The sequence below is a fragment of the Myodes glareolus genome, chromosome 2 (assembly GCF_982192425.1).
Source record: "Myodes glareolus chromosome 2, mMyoGla1.1, whole genome shotgun sequence".
Classification (NCBI taxonomy): domain Eukaryota; kingdom Metazoa; phylum Chordata; class Mammalia; order Rodentia; family Cricetidae; genus Myodes; species Myodes glareolus.
In genome coordinates, this window is record NC_142027.1 from 89757921 (window position 1) to 89780553 (window position 22633).

The 22633-nt window shown below is 37.7% G+C and overlaps 1 protein-coding gene across 5 annotated transcripts in view; it reads left to right on the forward strand.

Moving 5' to 3' along the window:
* The window catches only part of Pds5b (PDS5 cohesin associated factor B), a 151172-nt gene that overhangs the window by 37846 nt on the left and 90693 nt on the right, over positions 1–22633 (forward strand). For all 5 annotated transcript variants that reach the window (XM_085685243.2, XM_085685244.2, XM_085685247.2 and 2 more), the window contains exons 2-6: positions 12265–12391; positions 16407–16610; positions 19411–19497; positions 19600–19697; positions 20566–20692. In XM_085685243.2, the coding sequence (XP_085541369.1) occupies positions 12284–12391; positions 16407–16610; positions 19411–19497; positions 19600–19697; positions 20566–20692 (624 nt within the window). In that variant the 5' untranslated portion in view covers positions 12265–12283. The remainder of the gene's footprint in view (positions 1–12264; positions 12392–16406; positions 16611–19410; positions 19498–19599; positions 19698–20565; positions 20693–22633) is intronic.

The window sequence follows — 22633 nt, forward strand, 5'->3', positions numbered from 1 at the left end:
TGGATTCCGTCGATCAGGGTGGTTCTTCTGATCTGTGTGAGGCTTCACCAGGTATGTATATGTGATTACTTGGTGGTTTGGCCAGGGCTGACTTCTTGATGACCATATCTGGATTAACTGGTTTTTTTCTTCATATATGGGTTTTTTTTTGCTTATTCTTTTTTTTATTTATTTATTATGTATATAATATTCTGTCTGTGTGTCTGCCTGCAGGCCAGAAGAGGGCATCAGATTTCATTTCAGATGGTTGTGAGCCACCATGTGGTTGCTGGGAATTGAACTCAGTACCTTTGGAAGAGCAGGCAATGCTCTTAACCACTGAGCCATCTCTCCAGCCCTTCATATATGGTTTTTAATTTTGGTATTTTGAAATGGGGTTTCATATAGCCAGCAAACTGTCCTCAAACTTGGTATGTAGCTGAGGGTGACCTTGAACTTCCTATTTTGTCTACCTTCTTTGGATACAGGTATATGCCACCATGCCTGCCTCTCTTTTCTCATTTAACAAATGGATAATTACAAAGGGATATTGTAGGCTTGCTCAAATGTCCAGAACCTCAGGCTAGTAAACTCAATACAAGGACCTTATTGAGCTTATCATATTCTGGTCAGATCAGGTTCAGATTCAAGGCCTAGAAACCTTTCTTAACTTGGTGGTGCTCTGGGTCAAACCCAAAGGCCTTGGTCATGGTAGACGGGTACTCCATTGAGCTATGCCCCTAGCTCATCTATACTTCTTGATGGGGAAAGCAAATCACATTGCATGTTTGTAGATACAGGGAAATTGTTGACCTTTCTGCGGTCTGCCACAATGATCATGGTGAAAACATTACAACTGATTTTAGTGGACCTGAGAAGCTGTACTGGATTAGTATGAGAAATGTAGTCTAAGCACATGTGCTGTTTGCCTTTCCTTCTGTGAGTGCCTGCCTGCCTTCTGTCCAAGAATAGTGTTTGAATATTGAAAAGATCTAGTAGGTAAATTATGATACATGGTGAACAGACAATAGAACTAATGGAGTGAAGCTCTCAGCTGCAGAGCCTGAGGTCTGTGCGTCACAGTGGGTTAGTTTTTCCTTCCTAGGGACAGTAGAAGATAGGTGCAAATATATCTAGACATTTAATTTAGTGATGGGAGGCTAAGGAAGTTCTTGTTTGAGCTTCCATATTATCAGTGAAGTAGTCTACCAAGAAAAGAGGTGCAAGAATGTCTGCCTGAGGTTTGATAGTAGAGAGGTTCAATAATTTTATTCTGTTGTAATGAACATTGAGTTGACTGCTGACTAGAGAAATAAAAAGGCTTTCAATAAATGAGAATGGTTATTACTATTTATATAAAACACACTACTTGTAAAGAGATTTAATGGAATTTTTAAAATCCCAGTATGTACTCTTGGTTGTTCTGGAGCTCACTATGTATATCTGGCTGAGATCAAAGGCAGAAACCACTGTGCCCAACTTTTTAAAGAAGATGAACTCAAGATATGACCATGTTCTTTTTTTTTTTAAAATAACATTAACAAAACATGAACTCAAAAATTGATCTGTTTAGCTGGGCAGTGGTGGTGCACGCCTTTAATCCCAGCACTCAGGAGCCAGAGATAGGCAAATCTCTGTGAGTTTGAGGCCAGCCTAGTCTACAAGAGCTAGTTCCAGGACAGGCTCCAAAGCTACAGAGAAACTCTTAACTCGAAAAACAAAACAGAACAAAACAAAAAACTGATGTGTTTTGTAAAAGAACTACTGGAAACTCTGGAAACTGTGGTTATTTCCTAGTGTCTGTTGAATTGGTTCCAGAATCTGCAAATGTTCAAGTCCCATACATAAAATGACCAAATATGTTCACATAGACTTCCTACATTATCTTTTATATTTGGCGTCTTAACTAGATGACTTTGTTTCCTAATCCAGTGAATGCATTAGGTAAAGAGTTGGTCAAGCTATATTGTTTCGAGAATAATGGTAAGTCTGCACACAGCACAGAAGTGAAACGGAACATTCTTGTTCCGTATTTAATTGAGCCCACAAATGTGCACCAATACAGAGGGAACAACTGTACTATATTTTATTGACACATATAATCATTAAAGGAGCATATTTGTACCAAAGAGAATTTAATTAATTAAAACCAGATGTGTTGTAGTGGTGATTCTTCTCTTTTCATCAGATACTTTTCATCAGGACTTGCACATACAACTGATACTGAGAAATAATCCTCTTTCAATACGCGAGTGATGTTAACACTGTCATTAGAAAAATAAAGGAATTTGACAACGTTTGAATTTGATGCTAGCGAAGTTATTGCACACTGTGTGAAAACATCATTTTGTTTAAACAGTTGGAATATAAATAAATGTTGCTGTAAGGTTATACATTTAAAGGAGAATAGCTTCATTTATTTGTCGTCCCCTTCCCCCCCAACTGTTAGAAGTTTCTCTTGTTAGATTTTTTCCATTGTCCTTGACAAGAATAAGCCTAATTTCTCATTCTGTTTAATTGCTGTATGGATTATCTTTAATGAGTGTGCCACCTGCTGGTTCTCAGGTGTACCATCTTGGGGAAGACAAGACTGCAGTTTAGAGTCTTTACAAACTCTATAGTTGTCCTAATTCTGCCTTAAAGGAGAATGAACTCCCAGGAGAAAGAAACAGCTTCAGTAAACATGGGCATGTAGGAATTCTAGTAGTAGCTTGTTCTGATTCAGTGATAGTGAACTTAATGAGACATTGTGAATCATTAAGGAAAATCATGGAAATGTCATGATTCATTTCTAACTAGATCATCTTAAAGATAAGCTTGTTTTATTTTTGAGAGGAGTAGTGATTTCTCTCAGTGCTATTTTTCTGTTTCATCCAATGGAAAGACCTTATATATCTTTTGAGTCAAGAATGACTGATTGCTGGGTGTTGGTGGCACATGCCTTCAATCCCAGCACTCGGGAGGCAGAGACAGATCTCTGTGAGTTTGAGACCAGCCTAGTTTGCAAGAGCTAGTTCCAGGACAGCCAGGGCTATACAGAGAAACCCCATCTCAAAAACCTAAATAATGCTTAAATTGATTTTTACCCTTCTCCAGGACCATTGCTGTGATTTAAACAATTTTTTTTTTTAAGATGGTAGAGTACTCAAGCCTAAGTGGAATGAATATATACCTATCACACTCTTAGTCCTAAGGCTCAGGGATCTTTGAGGAAAAGGGGACAGAAAAGAGTTTTAGAGACACAGCTATACTTGAAGGAAACTTTTTGTTATTTTGTTTTGTTTTGTTGAATATCTTGGGGGCAATTGCATATATGAATTCACAGCAATTGATATGGGCACAAAATCTCATCACTAGCTAAGGAGCTAGTGGCATTTGATAGCTGCTGGGAAAGAAGAGAGTCAGTTTTCTTAATGGTATTACCCTAGTAAGTCAGCTACACTGAGGGCAGGTCCCACTATTCTGAGTTGTTAGGCAGCACACATTGGACTCTAGGGATTTTAAAAAAGAAAAGACAAAACTAAACACAACCAAACTTAAACTTGGCTGGATTGGGAGGTGAAGGGGAAGGATGTGGACATGGCCAAAATACATTGTATGACATTTTCAAAATATTAATAAAACTACCTTTTAGAAACAAAATACACATTTCTTTTTGGGGAATATCTCTGTGTTGAGACAGGGTCTCATTATGTATCCCTGGCTGTTCTAGAACTCACAGAGATCCTCCTGCCTCTACTTCCACAGTGCTGGGATTAAATGTGTTTGCTGCCACACCTGGCTTTAGAAATAAAATGTAGTTTCTTTTAAATAACTGAGTTCTACAAAGATTATGGTATTTAGATTATTTCCTTGTATCTATTGTTTATACCAAATGCAAAATATAAATGCAACAACATACATATAATTTTTAAATTAAAGTACTTTCTGAAAGTTTCAAATCACTCACTAAAATAATCCTAGGCTATATTTTTTTTTACTATAAATTGATGAAAAATAAATTCAGTCGAATTTTTTTATACTTGTTTATTTTTGTTTTATGTTTCTAAGTGTTTTGCCTGTATATAGGTATGTGTACAACCTGTGTGCAGTACCTGCAGAGGTCAGAAGAGGGCATCAGATTTTCTGGAAATGGAGTTACAAGTAGTTGTGAGCCACTATGTAGGTGCTGAGAAATGAACCCAAGACCTGTGTAAGAGCAGCCAGTACTCTTCTTTTGTTTGTTTGTTTGTTTTTCGAGACAGGGTTTCTCTGTAGCTTTGGAACCTGTCCTGGAGATAGCTCTTGTAGACCAGGCTGGTCTCGAACTCACAGAGATCCACCTGCCTCTTCCTCCCGAGTGCTGGGATTAAAGGCGAGCGCCACTGCTGCCCGGCTGAGCAGCCAGTACTCTTACCCCCTGAGCAATCTTTCCAACACAATTGAAAAAAAATGTATGAATGTTTTTCTGGCATTTATGTATGTGCATCACATGCTTGCAGTGATCAAGAAGGCTAGAAGAGGGTGTAGTGTCCCCTGGAACTGGAGCTACTGATGGTTGTGAGCCACCATGTCGGGGCAGGGAATGCAACCCAGCAAGAGCAACAAGTGCTATTATCCACTGAACCAACTCTCAGGATAAGAGTTTGTATTTTTTTTTTTAATTGAGCTATACATTTTTCCCATTTCCCTTCCTTCCTCTCCTCTCCCTTTCTACCCTCTCCTGTGACCCCATTTATTCAAGAGATGTTGTCGTTTTTTCTCCTGTGTTGGTCCTTGTATGCATCTCTGAGGGTCTTCTTTGTTGTCTAGGGTCTAAAGTTTGTAAAAGTTTAGTTTTTACTAATTTATTGTTAAACTTTTGGAGATAGAGTCTCACTATGTAGCCTAGACTGGTCTTGAGCCCTAATCCTCCACTTTCCATTTCCCAAGTACTAGGGTTAAAGACATGTACCGTTACCTACAGTTAAAATTTGTATTTTTCCAAAGCTACAGAAAAATTCTATATCGAAAAGCAAAAAGAAAATTACATTTTTTGAAGTGGAAGTTAATAAATTAGTACTTTGTTTCCTAGTATGCATTGTATGTAGAGTCTAACACTAACATAAATTAGGTTCGTTTTTATATAAATTCCTTTTAAAGCAGTTATTCTTCATTCTTGTTTTATGTTTGTTAAGTGAATAATTGAGATTTTATTGGAATGAGCCCTAGCAGATCCCTTGGGTCTGTCAGTCTGGGAGGAGCGTGTCTGTCTCAGTTTTCCCCCAAAAGGTGTAGATCCCATTTCCTACATCTCTTTTCTGCCTTGCTTCCTTTCTGCTTCCTTTTCACCTTTTTATTTACCTTGTGATTTGGTCTTATTGCTCAGGAACATTTTTTAAAAATATCATCCACGTTCAAGGAAGTATTTGCTGAGGTCATTTTGTGTATTTTCACTAAAGTAATCGCCACCCTCCATCTTCAGACATCCCTATGGTCCTGATGCATTCGTATTTATTATGCCTCTTGACTTTCTTTTCTGATTTCTTCCCCATCAATATATTTATTTCCTCAGTGTTCAGTCTTGGAATCTCAGTTCTACTTACATACTCTAACTCCCCCTTTTGAGATAGTCTTACTCTTGCCTGGCCTGAGTTTGTTACATAGACAAGACTGAACTTGGCCTGTGCCTGTGACAACTTTGCTTCTGTCACCTGAGGGCTGCCACTTTGCAGGAGTTCACATGCCTGTCCTCCCTCCATCCCTTCCGCACTCTCCCTTGTGTGTAGGTATATGTGTTTGTGATTGTGTGTTTTCAGGTATATGTTGAGGTCAGCTTTTGGTATTGTTTTTCAGGATCCCACCTGCCTCTTTTCTCCGGGGGGGGGGGGGAACCTGCAAATTTCAGGGATCTTTCCATTCCTGTCCCTGCTTCCCTGGTCCTGGAATTGATTACAAGTGTCACCACCACATTGCTTTTTTATATGGGTTCTGGGGGTGAACTCAGGTCCTGCTGCTTACATGACACTTTACTACCTGAGCTGTTTCCTCAATCTCACATTAACTTTTTTTAAAAAATGTGTATGGGTATTTTGCCTACACCACATATGTGCAGTGCTTACAGAAGCCGGAAATGGGCATTGGATCCCTTGGAACTGGAAATGGTTGTGAGCCTCCATGTGGGTGCTGGGAATCAAAACTCATGTTCTTTAGAAGAACAGTCAGTGCTCTTTAGTGCCATTTTCCATCTCCTGCCTCACAGTTTCTTTATTAAAAATTTTAAATTTACATAGCATAAGCAGTAGATGTTATCAAAACATTATATGGTCTTATTTTTATTTTTTTGTAAAACTTTAGAATCTAAAGTTTAGATTTTAAATAGTAAAATAGAGCTGCCTTTTAGATGAAACTTAAATTTTCCTCAAGATCTGTTCTGTAGTTTCTACCATCTCTGTTATAACCAGGGCATACACTTTATATATTTGCTTATCATTATACTTATGAATGTATGTTCATCTGTGTGTTCTTGAAGCCAGAGCTGATGTTGGATATGTTCCTCTATTGTTCTTTATGCAATTTTCCATTAGGTTCCTGTTGAACCTGAAGCTCACTATTTAGGCTAGATTGTCTGGCCATCCTGCCCCTGGATCTGTGTTGTCCTTCCTAATGCTGAGCTGCAGGTTATGCCACTGTGCCCAGCCTTTTATGCAGGTGCTAGAGAATCAAGATTTCAGTCCTTCTGCTTAAGCAGCAAGCATCCTTCACGTGGAGCAATCTCTTCAGTTGCTTGTTACTGTAGCTTTAGTACCTAGTATAGTTAGTACCTAGCATATTGCACCAAGTGAATTCTCAGTTAATATTTAAATAAGCAGCTTTTCAGGAACACATACTTTGAATTTTATAGTAATCTCGTTTTCTGTTATAATTATTTCTATCTCTTTGAGTCAGTTTTCTTTATTTTAGCCATCGCCTGTATTCCTTTCTTTATCAGTTTCCTAACTGGTCTCCTTCTGTTTCGACTGTTCTCAATCTTTGGTTTGTAAATCATTTGGGAGTCAAATGAGCCTTTCACAGGAGTTGCCTAAGACCATCAGAAAACAGATATTTTCATTATGGTTCATAACAGTAGCAAAATAACAGATATGAAGTAGCAACACAACAAAAATAATTTTTTAGTTGGGAGTAGCCATAGCATGAGGAGAGCTGTATTAAAGGGTCTCAGCATTAGGAAGATTGAGAAAACTGTTCTATTTGGTTTCTTCCCCTGTCTAGTCTGCACTGTTTATTATAACTACAATTTCTCAAAAATAGATGTCATTCACTCAGGAAGTATTTTCTGAGTACTTACTGCTAATAATGCCTATCATAGGTAGTAACAGTAGCATAAAATGATACCTTTGCTTATCTAGGGGAGAAAGAAGTATAGTGAGTGTAATGTATAAATGCCATTTGTACAGACTTAGAATGTGGCTAGGTATTAGGTGCAGGAGCAGAGCTCTGCAAGTGGAAGTCAGGGAAAGATCATGTACACTTACAACTTTCGTGGAGTTGTTTAGTAGATAGGGACTGCTGTGTCTCACTCTAGGAATAGCCTGTGTGTATTCACAGCCTTTTACACTCTGCTTATAAAACTCAATGCCAACTCAGAAACCTGCCCCATTGTTAGCTCTTTTCTAACTGGGACAAGGTTTCTCTGTAGCTTTGGAGCCTGTCCTGGAATTAGCTCTTGTAGACCAGCTGGCCTCAAATTCACAGAGATCCACCTGCCTCTGCCTCTTGAGTGCTGGAATTAAAGGCGTGTGCCACCACCACCAGGCTCGGCAGGAACCTTTTTTAACTGTAGTTTTGCTACTGTTATGATTTGTAATGTAGATATCTGTGGTTTTTTTGATGATCTTAGGTGACCCCCAAAGGGATCATGACCTACAGGTTGAGAACCTCTGCTGTAGAGTTTCAGTTGCTCACAGTTGCAGCGAGGAGGGGTTGCCTCCTGTTTCCTCACTCCTCCACCTTTGTTTTCTTAAAGCTGCTCATCTGCTGTCTTTTTCTAGGTTTTTTCTTTTTTATCATTTTGAGACTGTTGAATAAGGAAACCATACAATGTATATAATCCTTTACTTTGTGCATCATGACTGTTAAATTACTGCATGGATCGGTATTCTTTTAATATCAGTTTTTACCCATTAAAAATCATTTGAATTGGTTTCAATTTGGGGATATTTTTTGTAAACGTTAAGTTTTTATTTTTCGTAGAAAATATCCAATAGTGTGATTACTAGCTCTGGGTTAAATACTTGTTTTCTCATTTTAATAAGAAACTGCTTGAGTTATGTTACAATGGCTATAAAACCAGTAATGTCTGACAGATTAGCCTTTTCACATCCTTGCCTACATTCATTGTCACTGCCATTTTACTCTTGTCATGTGTATGGTGCAGAGTGATTGAGGTTTAGTATGTGCTCTTAGAGATAATACTGCTGAATCTTTGTAACATCTAGGGGCCTGCTTGTTGGGGTTTATGTCCTGCCCAGTTCCCCACAGCCGGCAAGCCCCAAAGAAAATCACACAGAGATCTTCATAAGTTATAAAACTGATTGGCCCATTAGCTCAGGCTACTTATTAGCTCTTGTAGCTTATAGTAACCCATTGTTCTTATTTGTTAGCCACATGGCTCGGTACCTTTCTCAGCGGGGCAGCTAACATCTTGCCTCTTCGGTGGTCTGGGCAGAACTGGGAGGAATGGGCTTCCTCCTTCCCAGAATTCTCCTGTTCTCATCACCCCGCCTCTACTTCCTGCCTGGCCAATCAGCATTTATTTAAAACATGACTGACAGAATACAGACAATTCTCCTGCACCAAATCTTCTCATGCACTCACATGTCGCTTCTGCATTCTACAAACTTCTCTTCATTTCTTTTGTCACTTTATGATTGTATTTTTTAATTTATTTATTTACATTCCAACCACAGCCTCCCTTTCCTCCTTCCTCTCCAATCCCCATACATCCACCCCTCCTCCATATTCCCTCAAAAAGGGGCCAGCCTCTCAAGCATCAACAAAGAACTGACATATCACAATGCCAATAAGACTAAACACCTCCCCCTGTGTTCAGGCTGGTAAGGCAATCTAGAATGAGGAATCGGTTCCCAAGAGCCAGCCAAACCACCAGGGACAGCCCCTGCTCCCACTATTAAGAGTCCCACAAACAGACCAAGCTACACAACTGTCACATGTATGCAGAGAGTCTAGGCTGGTCCCATGCAGACTCCCTTGAAGCATAAGTTTTTGTTGTGTGCCTGGTTCCACAGCCGCTCACTCCCAGAGAAACAAACAGAGGCCTACATTAATTATAAACAGATTGGCCTATTACTCAGGCTTCTTATTACCCAGCTCTTGTAACTTAACCCATAATTCTTGTTTATGTTTAGCTAAGTGGCTTAGTGCCTTTCATCAGTGAGACATTCTCGTCTTACTTCCCCTGTGCCTGACTGATGATTGCATCTCTGCCTTTCCTCTTCCCAGGATTCTCCTAGTCTGATTGCTTTGCCTATACTTCCTGCCTGGCTTCTGGCCAATCAGGGTTTTATTAAACCAATATGAGTGACAAATCTTTACACGTACAAAAGCGTTATCCCACAGCACTCCCTGGTTGTTGGTTCACATAAACCAGGCTAGCTGTTTTTACAGGTTTTCCTGTGATATCCCCCCCCCCCCCCGTCCTATGATCCCTCTCTCCTTCTCAACAGGACTCCCTCAGCTCCGCTCAATGTTTGCCCATGAGTCTCTGTGTCTGCCTCCATCTGTCACTGAATGAAGGCTCTCTGATGACAACCAGGATAGTCAGCAATCTGTTCACGGAGATGGCCACTTCAAGCTATGCATCCACTGCTGCTAGGAGTCTTAGCCAGAGCCATCCTTGTTTACGTAGAAGTCTCCCCTTACCATTCAGTATGATTGTATTTTTATAGTGTTCTTTTGCAAGTTTTTTTTCTTTTTTTCTGTTATAGTTCTACAAGTCACTTATCAGATAGGTATATTGTACCAATTTTTTTCTGACTTGACTACTGCTTTAAACATTGTAGAGGTTTGTCTGGTTTAAATTTTTCATATAAGAATGTATTCTGTGGGGTTTTGTGTAGTGATGAGGCTAGCAGGCCTGCTTTTCGTCCCGCCCGGCTCCTGCACGGCTAGCTTTACACCCGAAATAACAACACACAAATTATATTCATTTAAACACTTTCTGGCCCATTAGCTCTAGCCTCTTACTGGCTAACTCTCACATCTTGATTAACCCATTTCTAATAATCTGTGTAGCACCATGAGGTGGTGGCTTACTTGGAAGATTCTAACCTATGTCCATCTTGGGCCGGAGCTTCATGGCCTCTTCCTGCCTCTGCTTTCTTTCTCCCACAAATCTGTTCTGTCTTCCCCGCCTACCTATGTTCTGACCTATTAGGCCAAGCAGTTTTCTTTATCATTTAACCAATGAAAGCAATTAACCAATTATCAATTAACCAATGAAAACCCTTCTACATCAGTTTTGTGCTTGATAGCCTTCAGTTAACCCTAATGCTAATCTACATTATTATTCTAACAAAGCAATAGTTGATAGACTCCATAGTTGTATTTTTGTTGTGTGAATAGACCACAGTTTACTTATCCTATGGTTGATAGAAATTTGTGTTGCTTGCCTTACACTAGACATGTGTGTTTTTTTTTCTCTTGAGCACATACAAACAAGTGGACCCTGGACCCACACATGTGTGTGCGCGTACGTGCGTTCGTGTGTGTGTGTGTGTGTGAGAGAGAGAGAGAGAGAGAGAGAGAGAGAGACACTTAGGTCATGTGCTTTCTTTTGCTTGGTTTTCTAGGGAATATTTTTCTGATATTTTCCTTAGAAAATGCTCTTATCTACATTTTATACCTCACACAAACGAGTTTCACTATATAGCACTGGCTGGCCTAAAACTCACAAGAGATTCACTTGCTGCTGTCTTCTTTATGTTACTCTTCACTTGATCACATGGATCATATATGCACAAAGGTTTAACACATGCTAAACCGTTTTCTGAGTTTACTTACACATATGTTCATACAGACAGCTATCAAATTTTTCTTGGCTAATTTGTACTTATTTCGCCTATTCTTGACAATCACATTTCTTATATTTAAACTTTGGGTTTTGCATATTGAAGATGAGATTTTATTGTACCCTGGTTTATATTGTTGCTACTGAGAAATCACCTATTTTCAAATGCTCTTGTTTTTAAGGTAGTGTGTTGGTTTTGAGATTTTATTCCCTTTTTTGAAAATGTTTTTAACGGAAATAGAATTACATTAATTTTCCCTATCTTTCCTTCCTCCAGCTACCCCCTAGAACCCCTCCCATGTTCACACTTCACATTTCCTTTTTCTTTTTTTGTTACATAACATATTTATATGTATGTGCAAGCATATATAAATATGACCTACTGAGTATGTTGAAATTTTATTTTCTTGATTTATTATTCCTTTTATTTTGAGTTTATTGTCTTTTGCTTCTTGAATTTGTCAATTGCTGTCTTTTAATACTTGTGCAGTTATGTGGATCTGAGTGATAAGATAGACTTGCCCTTCCTGTGTGTATTTTAGTTTCCCTCTTTTATGCTCTGGATTTGTCTGTTACTACTTCACTCTTTTTACCTTCTCTGGCTTCTGTAGGGCACAGATTGATTTCTGGGTACCTTCTTTGGGTGGAGTGTGCGGGGCTAGGATAGAAGTTCACATTAATTGCAGGAGGGTTTTTTTGTGGGGGGGGACAGGTACATATTCTATCGTTTTGTCCATTGTGAGCACTGAAACTGAATCCTGGTTTTGTCAGTGGTGGCAGATAACTTCAGAGACCAGATACATAGAAAGCTATAGTGTTTAACTCTCTGGGTTCTTGTTTTTTTCCTAGATTTTTTAAAATCTGCATCATTTATGATACTTTATTTTTTTATTAAATATATTTGTATCCTTGGAGAATTTCTTACAACTTATTTTGATCATACTCACCCTTATTTCCCAATTTAAACATTTATTTAGTTTGATTAGTTTTTTCTATTTTGTGTCTTTTGTTGGGAAGAGTTAGTGCAAATTATATAGCTTGCTCCTAATGGAAATGGAATAAGTAAATTTGTTTTCCTCAGTAATTTTGGAAAATTTTCAGTAAAGTAGTTTTCATTAGATGAGTAAATTACTCTAAATTAAGAGGCGATTACAAATTGTTGGATAAGAACTTATCTTTTATATTTATTATAGTGCATGCATGTTTTTAGTTTGTACCTAATAATTTTCTTGCTTTAGGGGTACAGACATTTCCATCATGGCTCATTCAAAGACAAGGACCAACGATGGGAAGATTACTTACCCTCCTGGTGTCAAAGAAATTTCAGATAAAATCTCTAAAGAGGAGATGGTGAGGCGCTTAAAGGTGAGTGAACCTGTGTAGTTCAGACAGCTGGACAGTGGGGCTTTCCTTTGGGGATCTTCATGTAGGACCATGTAACTTGCTTTGCAAGGGGAAAATTATTTTCAAGACTTCAAATGGTACAGAAAGAGTTTGTGGGAATAGGTCAGGTAAGGAACAGTGGGGACCCCACTACTACTGGGAGAGTGATTGACACATATTCTATGATATTTTTATACTGTCCATTATCAAGTTATCTGTTCTTTCTTCCTATTTGATGCACACTGTAATCCCCTCCCCTGCCCCCAACTCTTCAGGTATAGGAAAGGAACTTGTAGGTATTTATAGGAGTCTTTGGCTATAGGTTTACCTCCTGGTACATTATTTTTAGAGTAGTCAGAGCTTGACTGTTAGTGTCTATCTCTGCTTCTGGCACACAGTAACAGACCAAGACAGATTGTTACCTTGCATGAGGCATTCTCCTAACAAGGGTTTCTTTAGATTATATTTGAATAATTCTTCAGTTTTTTTTAAGTGCATTAATGGTCCCTGTGACTGTTAAAATGTTTAAAGTAGCATTAACAGACAAAGTACATGTGAACCTGGTTGACCAGTTGCTCAAGATTACTCTTACACTTGAGCACTTTTTTCCTTTTATGTGTGTGTTATTTAGACGTTTGTCTTGTTTGCTATAATATTATAATACTCATTTCTTTCAACTAATGGAAAACATAAAATTATACTTACCATTTCTTTCAGCTGGTACAAAACATAAAATTACACTTATTAGTGATATATGTAATATTTCAACATGTACATTCTGCAATGTTATTAATCTGTTGTTCTGATTGTCAGTGTTCGAAAACTTTTCATCACTGAAGGGTCAGAAGCCTTACAGAACAGTAGTATATTAGGTTGCTGTGTGGTGTATGTGTATGTAAGTGATGTTAATACTACTATAAGCTACACTTGAGGTCTGGATATTGTTTACTTTTCCTTAAGCTATTAGAATGTAGCTGTCAGAGGCTTATTAGGTGAAAGAGAAGGTACTTTGTCGCAAATAAGGTATCCATCCACCTGACAAGCTCAGTCTGATTAGGAACTCTGTCTGTCTCATTCAGTGGAGCCAAGCTCAACTCTCTTTATGTAGGATGTGTTTACTTTTCTATATATTTATCTTTTCTTGACCTGTTGAATTTTTGTGAAGCCAGTACATTTATTTTCTCAGATTTATCCCAGAAATGATAGTTAAATATCTATCATGTTTGTGGAAAAAAAATGCTTTGAAGGCATACACATACAAGCTGGCTAACAGTAACTTTTATGCATACTATTTTCTCAGATATATTTAAAATTAGAGGTCTCATCTGGTTTATAACTGAGGGCCTCTTTTCCTCCTCTTAAGGCCATTCTTGCTGTGTAGCTCTGGCTGGCCTAGAACTCCGTATGTAACCCAAGATGATCTTGAATTTATAATCTTGCCTAAGATTCCTGAATGCTGGGATTAGTGATTGTTGTTAATGGGATTTGCAACACTATTTGAGTACACAGTAGGGAAAATTCCTTTTCTCTGGGCTTGGAGCACATTTGATTTTTTATTGTCTTCATGTTCATGTGTTATGTGCTTTCACTGTCAGCCGCTTACAGCACCAGCGAGCTGGCAGCACACAGTTTCATCATTTTTTGTACTCGCAACTGCTGTGACTTTTAGCACTCTCCTCCTCTGAGAAATATAAGATGGATTTAATTTTGGGTGATGATAATTTTTGCTATTTACAAATACATGTAATAAGCTATGAATTATAATTTGTTAATATACAGGTTGTTGTTCTTACATAATTTCGAGTTTTCCTATAACATTTTATTCAAAATACACTTTGTTTTCCATTCTTATATGAAGAGATTCTAAGGAAAAATAATTAACTCTGCACCTAACTCTTTATCCCGTTTTGTCTTTTCATAGGCCCAAAGATGTTGAAAGCTTATGTTTCGAGAATAGTGCATTTTGTTCATTTTGGTTTTGTTGGATTTGGCATCAGGCATGACAGAGCAGAGGGGTTGTTCCCGCGGCTGTTCCATGTGTTCACTGTGAATAAAGTATTTCTTACTTTGGAATTTGGGGCCTCCAGCAAGTGGAGAAACCACAGGCTTTGATGCTCTGTGGCCCTGTTCAACATTTATAATGTGTAGCACCACCTAGTGGATGCTGTATGGTTACCTTTTGTCAGCATGAGAGTGACAAAAGGTTTTTTCACTTTTTTTTCAGGTTCTACAGTTTTCTTTATTCTCATTTGAAGAAGTAATACATTTTGTTGAGTTTTATTTGAAGTAAGGATAGGACAGCTTTAGCTAGTCGTTTCTACAAAATACTAAAATTAGAAAAAGTGTTACAGAATTTCAACTATAAATTCTCACTAATCTGGTATTAATTCCCCTTTTATAAAAATAAATATGAAGACAGATCTGTTTCTTGCAACTTATTTCTGTGTAACATATGCATGGGTTATCTTGTTGAACCAGTGAGATGTCTATATTGTATTTTGTTTTACTGTGACCCAGAAATATTTTTTGTATACTGGACTTAGTCATTTCATGGTAAGTAAAGGATGCCTTTTTCTAAGGAATACATCTTTGACATCCTTTAAAAAGAGTGTTTTAAAAATTTTTTTTTTTAATTATGTGTGTCTCTAAGCTAGGTATGAGCACACATACAAATGTAGTGCCCACATTGGCCAGAAGAGGGTTTTGGATCCTCAGGCTCTGGAGTTACAATTGATTGTGAGCTACCTGATGTGGGTGCTGGCAACTGAATATGGGACCTCTGAAGAACAGTACATGCTCAGATTGTTAAACCCCAGACATTCTTTCTTGAATCTGCATTTTATAGTCTTTTGGGTAGGCTGAAATAGAAAAATCACATCTCAAGTAGTTTAGTGGCTAATAATACATTGTTGCTATGGCAAAATACTGAACAACAGCAATTTTAGGGAAAGAGCTTCGTTTGGGCTCACAGTTTGAGGGTACAGTCCATTATGGCAAGGGAAGGTCTGATAGCAGGAAGGTGAGACAGTTGGTCACATTGCATCCATAGTAAGGAAGCTGAGAGATGAATATGGCTCTACAATGCTTTTCCTTTTCATCCAGTCAGGAACCCACATTCAGTAGTGGGTCATATGTCTTCAGCTAAACCTTTCTGGAAACAGTCTGATTGACACTACCAGAGGTGTATCTTCATGTGATTCCAAATCCAGCCAAGTTGATTAAGATTAACCAGAACAGATGGAAACTGAAATTTTCCTACCGGGGTTCTCACGGAATAGAACTATTAGGAAAGAAGAGAGGGCTGTGATTTTTAAGTGCCGCAGAGCTCTTCCTACACTGTGCAAGTGAGACAAGTCTCCACAGCTACAGACCCTGACTAATAGTCACTGCAGAGGGGGAGTTTTAAACTTAAAGTCTGGTCTACAGAGATGTGGACAAATGACAAATACTTACTTTAAACTAGTGATTCTCAAACTGTGGGTTGTGACCCCCTTGTGGGTCAAATGATCCATTTATGTGTTGCCTAAGATTCTTGGAAAGCACAGTTATTTACATTATGATTCATAACAGCTGCAAAATTACAGTTACGAAGTAGCAACAAAATAAATTTATGGTTGGGGTCCACAACATGAGGAACTGTATTAAAGGGTCACAGCATTAGATAGGTTGAGAACTGTTGCTTTAAAATTAAGCATTAATGAGGTTTTTTTTGAGATGGAGTTTTGCTTTGTAGCGCAAACTAAACTTAAAATCGTGATTCTTCTACCTTATCTTTCCGAGTCTTGGGATACAGGCATGTGCTACCATGCTTGGTTAAAAATATTTTAGTTATATTTTAAGAATTGTTTATCCTCCACTTATAGAAGGATCTCATTCTATAATTTTCTGATGAAAGTGTATTTTGAGTGAACTTTTTTGTAAGTGCTATGATTTTTTTCTGACATGACTATTTACAGCAAACATCTGACTATTTGATGATCTTTTTTTTGGTGTATAGATGGTTGTAAAAACTTTCATGGACATGGATCAGGACTCTGAAGAGGAAAAGGAACTTTACCTGAACCTAGCTTTACACCTTGCTTCTGACTTTTTCCTCAAGCATCCCGATAAAGATGTTCGTTTACTTGTAGCTTGCTGCCTTGCTGATATTTTCAGGATTTATGCTCCTGAGGCTCCTTACACATCTCCTGATAAACTAAAGGCAAGTACTGATGGGACACACTGCACATTGACACTTTTTTCTATTAAATTGAATGAAATTAAGTAATTTCTTTGAATCTTGATATACTGGCTGGACCAATCTTTTATTAAACTTCTATTTTCTGTGACAAGTTAACTTTTGAATATAATTTTTGACCTCTAGAGTAAGCAGATTAAGAGAGTCACAGACAAAGGCAGGCACGCATGCGTGCACACACACATATACCCACCCTAGCCCTCAACCTCAGAAGGAATGAATTTAAATTTTATTCTGGAGCCAAATATGAATGACTTTTGCCCAAGACCATGGATTTAGGCTACCCAAAATACCTTGTTCTTCATGTTCTCAGTTTCATGAGACTTTTATAGTATCAGAACAATAGAAAATCAGAACAATAATCCAGGCCTCTTAAATACATCGGTGGAAACACCAGGTAGATGGATTACAGCATGGCAAAGTCTCTGTTATAGGTCTGTGGCATAGAGCCTTTGGCTTAGTGGAAGTGTATAGTTCACATATTTCAGAAGGCGCAAGGATATTAGGTAAACACAGAGGTCTGGATGTGAGTGGTTATGATGGGTGCTAAAGAGAGCCCAAGATCTGTGGACCTCCATGCTACATGGCAGACGCACCACAGCCACAGAAATTCTTGTAGAATCTCCAGCATCACCAAGGCTTTTTTCTGGGTCCTTTGACTTACCTAATGAATACTGTTGTTTTCATATTATGACATTATGATGCTGTGTTTCTCATTATGATTTTGGGATGCTCCTTTTCCTTTTGAACATTTATAATGAAGACCATGTACATTGTTTAAAAGATAGCACTTAACTTGAAACCTGAATGAGAACTGTACAAAAGATACCAAGTGACTATGTGACAAATATTGTAGTAAATGATTTTTGAAGCTATTGGTCAGAAAATGACTTTCCTTAGTAAGATTATCATCCATTGTAAGAAAAAGTAGCAGACAGTTTGCTTCACTTAAGAAATGTTATTGTTAGTTATTTTTCACCTGCATTGCAATATACACGGTTTAGAGAATGATATGTTCGTTTCGTGTAAGCCAAGGCTCTTCCTCACCAGATGTTTTGTTGACATTCTCTGAACAAGAAGTATAAAGACTACTGCTGTGCAACTTATTCACCGTTTGTGTGGCTTCTCAGCCAATGTGGACAGTGAGCTAGCTCAGGGCTTAGGCGTGATGAGAAGGTGTTGCGAACGATCTGCTCTCTTTGTCAGGGCTGTTATGAGAAGACTATCCGATAGATGAGATAAAGGTCTGTGTGGACTGTCTGAAACATTAAAAAGTCCATCTGCCTGCTTCTCTGTCTCTAGAATCAATCTTTTGGTCTCATTTTACTTACCCCTTTTTCTGTTTTGGGGGTAGAACTGAAGAATCACTGTGTTTTTAAGGAAGCTTTCTAAATATTTACGGGATAGTTTTTATTATAATAATCTTCAAAACCATATTTTTGTCTAACTAATGCCACATTGGTTAGTGTTGAATAACTAATAATTTTTACCGTTTAGTCTCAGTTTGTTACTCTTATGAGTAAAGCCTCATTGGACATTTGGCTTGCTATGAGTGAACTGACAATTGTTTCCAGCTTTTGATAGGTCTAGTATGCTAAGTACTCTCTTTCAGACAATAAAGATTGTTTGAAAAGCTCATTCATGGAGATTATATTTTATATATTACTACTATGAGAGCAGCCATTTTCAAAGGATGAGTGTTTTATAAAGTGTTTTCTTGAAATATTCAGTCAGTTCCATATATGTAATATTTTTGCCTTTTGGCTCAGTGGTTAAGAGCTCTGACCTCTGACTGCTCTGCTAGAGGTCCTGAGTTCAATTCCCAACAACCACAGGGTGGCTCACAGCCATCTGTAATGAGATCTGGTGTCCTCTTCTGGCCTACAGGTTGCATGTAGGCAGAATACTGTATTCATTATAAACAAACAAACAAACAAACAAACAAATATTTTTGCCTTTTAAAAGAGAAAACATTTTTCTTATTGGTAGCAAAATTCATTTGAGAAATTAGTTTTTACTATTAGGTTTTGTTTTTTTTTTTTATTAAGTTTCCCCACAGTTTTCAAGGACTGAAACTCAGGAAAATTTAACTGAAAGTGACTTTTTTGTCTGTCTTTAAAAACCCAGGTATGTACACAGAAAAATATTTTTTTAAAAAAGTCTAAAGTAAAGAATAGGTAGAGATTGAGAAATGATTCAGGAAAGAAAGTGACTCTAATGTAATGATGGTTAAGAAGCTGGATAAACTGACTTCCATTTCTCTTTCTTAAATGTCTAAGCTTCTGTGTGTGACATGTTGTAGTGCTACTTTGTAATTTTGTGTTGGGAGTTTATGTTTCCTAAATTGTTTTCTTGCTACATAATTGTATTGTTTCATGTGTTGTGCTTTGTCAAGGGAGTCCTCAACTCTGTTATTGCAACACCTTTATTTTAATAATATGAATTTTCTTTGACTCACTTTTTAAGCCTATTTGTTTAATTTGCTGTATGATGAACATTTTCTTTCTGTACACTAACATGTAGTCTATATAATGATTTCCTGTGAAGGATAGTAGGTATATCATGATTTTTATACATTGTATTCCTTTGTAAGATCTTTATGTAAGGTTATACTGTAAAAAGTTCTGCTTTTCTTTTTGTGCTTTTTACAATTTATCCTTAGATGTTTACAAGGTTGGTGATTAACTATAGCTAGTCCTCCCAGTGTAATGTGTATTTCCATTTAGCATTCATAATCTAAGCAAAACTTTGTTTTTTTTTTAAGGATATATTTATGTTTATAACAAGGCAATTAAAGGGACTAGAAGATACAAAGAGCCCTCAATTCAATAGGTATTTTTATTTACTTGAGGTAAGCAATGTATTATAACTTTAGATGATATTTAAATTTTATTTATTTTCTTGTATATTTTTAGCAACTTTAATATTTGCCTTTTTTATTTCTTTCTTTTAGAACATTGCATGGGTTAAGTCATATAATATATGCTTTGAGTTAGAAGATAGCAATGAAATCTTTACTCAACTCTACAGAACCTTATTCTCGGTTATAAAGTAAGTTTATTTTCAAATGAGTAATACTTCTTAATTGTAAAGATTTTTAGTTTACAGTGAATCCTCATATGCTGTTGTGATAAATATTGGCTTAAGGTTATAAATTAATTTACATTTATTCTATATATAATTTTAAATAGATAGAACTTATTGCTATGTATTTATTGGTTAGAAGAGCAAATTAGACTAATTTTTGGTATTATTACTTGTTTACATATTATATCGACTTTTTTTTATTATTGAGGCAGTCTGTGTAGCCCTGGCTGTCCTGGAACTGTATATAGATTAGGCTGACCTCGAACTCAAAGAGATCAACTTGCTTCTGCCTCCCAAATGCTAGAATTAAAGGTGTACACCACCACTCCTGGCTTTTATTGAGTGTGTGTGTGTGTGTGTGTGTGTGTGTGTATGGTTGTTTGAAATGAAATTTAAAAGATTTTAAAATACCTTGTCTAAATTTAAGATGAACCTGAGATTGCATTTCATTTAACTACTTTGGTTGTGAGATAGCTAAAATTAGGGGCACGTAATTTAGTATAGTTTTTTTTTCCCCTCTTGATTTTGTTTTTTTTAAACAGGTTTTTCTGTGTAGCCTTGGCTGTCCTGAAAATCTCTCTGTAGACCAGGTTGACCTCAAACTCAGAGGTCTACCTGCCTCTGTCTCCCAGGTGCTGGAATTAAAGGTGTGTACCACCACCACCGGGCTTAGTAATACAGTTTTAAAAATAAATTTTTGTTACTGTAAGAACAAAGAGGAAGAAGTTTGACAGTAATATAGTTTTAATCTCACCATTTTTATAAAATATGTTTACTAGTATCATAGCTATCTCAGATACATTTAAAATAAAATAACTGTTTTGAATTTCAGCAATGGCCACAATCAGAAAGTTCATATGCATATGGTGGACCTCATGAGCTCTATCATTTGTGAAGGTGATACAGTATCTCAGGAGCTCTTAGATACAGTTTTAGTAAATCTGGTACCTGCCCATAAGGTATGTGAAATGTGCCTAAACTCTATTAAGTTAATGTTTAGATTTTGTGCTTATGTTGTAAATAGAATCTATCCTGCTTTAATATTAGTTTTGTAGACTCTTAATTAATATTAAGATACTTATTGTTTAAAGTATAACAAACTCATTAAATTTTATAGTCACCAATTACATGAAGAAATAATGGACTTAGTTCATATTAAATATTTGTGGTCAGTGAGTTTTGTGTAGGGTGCATTTTACACACTTACTGGGGTCAAAAGTTTGGGACTGATGGCTGTCAGTGGCACCTATTAGCATACCAAAGTACATGCTGACATCCTGTCTCTTCCCGCTCTGCCCCCTACCCTAAACTTTCCAGTTCATGGGACTCTTATTCCTATATAACCCTGCCATTTTGGCTATGTGCTCTTTTTGCTCTCTTTCATCTTTATCACCTCTCATACTCCCTCCTCCCATGACCTGGTCCAGTCTGCCGACCATGTGTAGTCTGCTACTTTCTTTCCCTGCTCTGGACTGCTCAGGTGCCTCTGGCTGTACTCGCCCCCACACCTACAATAGAAACGTTCCCCTCAAACATACATTGGAGAGGTCATACCCTCACTTTTCTGGTGTCAAAACCCTCACTGTATACAGCAGTGAATTACTAGCTGCTTAGGTACTGTTTGTTATATGACTTTATGTGTTTGCCCATGGAGCCTGGTGGGATTAGTTAGGCTAATGTAGAGACAGAGAATTTAAAGACCTGAGTGTTGTCAACCAAGATGTGTGCATTTCTCCTGCGTGTTTATGTGCTTTGCCTTTGAAAGTCTATGATTCTGGTAAGCAGTTGGAGTGGCAGTTGTATGATTGAGAAGGGGTTGGACTTCAAGAGAGGAAACAGAAATTACCAATATAAACAAATATTAATTTTTTTTCCTCTTTAAATTTAAAGACTTTGTAGCATTATAGTGTCTTGGTCTACAATTACATAACATTGGTACAAGTAATCCTTCATTGGAATTGAACTCTTAATTCAAAATTTTAAAACATTATAAATCTATTAATGCTGAGAGTAAGCAGGCTCAACAGCAAGTTAACATTAGACCTCAAAAACTCAGATGATGTATTTAAGTGGAAAATCAGAGGTGTTGATGTGGGCTCTGATTGCCTTCATCTATTCTGTTGCTATGCAGTTGTCTGGTTTGCTTCTTCCTAATTCTGTTCAGCTCAGCTCTGTACCTGTCACTGATAAACAACCATGAGAAGGAAGGCAGAAGGTAGAGAGAGAACAGACTTCACTGAAGCATATTGTACCCCACCCCCCAGGCACGTTGCACCCCTTCCTGAGGCTCATAGCGCCTGCTTTGCCTTTAGGACCCACATGATTAGGATTCCTGTTATCTTCTTTGAAGGAACTGTAGTCCATCCAACCTGTTTCTTTGTGGCAACCTACCAGGGTGTTTGGCCTGTTGTCTCAAACTCTTAGCTCTCTAATCAGGTAGGAGAACCAGTATCATGAACTCTACTGCAGGACATCTGAGGGAGGCTTTCAAGAGTTGGTGAAACAGGCTCCCCATGGTGGCTGCTCTCTGGAACCATGCCAATACCTGGGAGAAAAGGCTTTCCCAGACACAGACAGATTAAGTGTCATTGTTTTTTGTATTCAGCTGCTACCAGGAAATCCCAGGCCTCTGTCTCTCCAGGCTGTTGTCATGGAAAAAGTCCATTTGTCAGGGAAAACAAACAGACACTTTCTGGTCTACAGGGGTAGCTCAGTTCGCCTAGCATGTGTGAGATCCTAAGTGTAATTCCTAGCACCACATTAACTGACAGTGTACATGAACAGACACTTCCTGAGTTGTATGTTTTCCTTGGCTACTGCACAGAGACACTTGTAGTAACAACAATGCTGGGATCTGATCTCTCATCTGTGAGTGCAACTGGACGCTTCTCCTTAGCTCC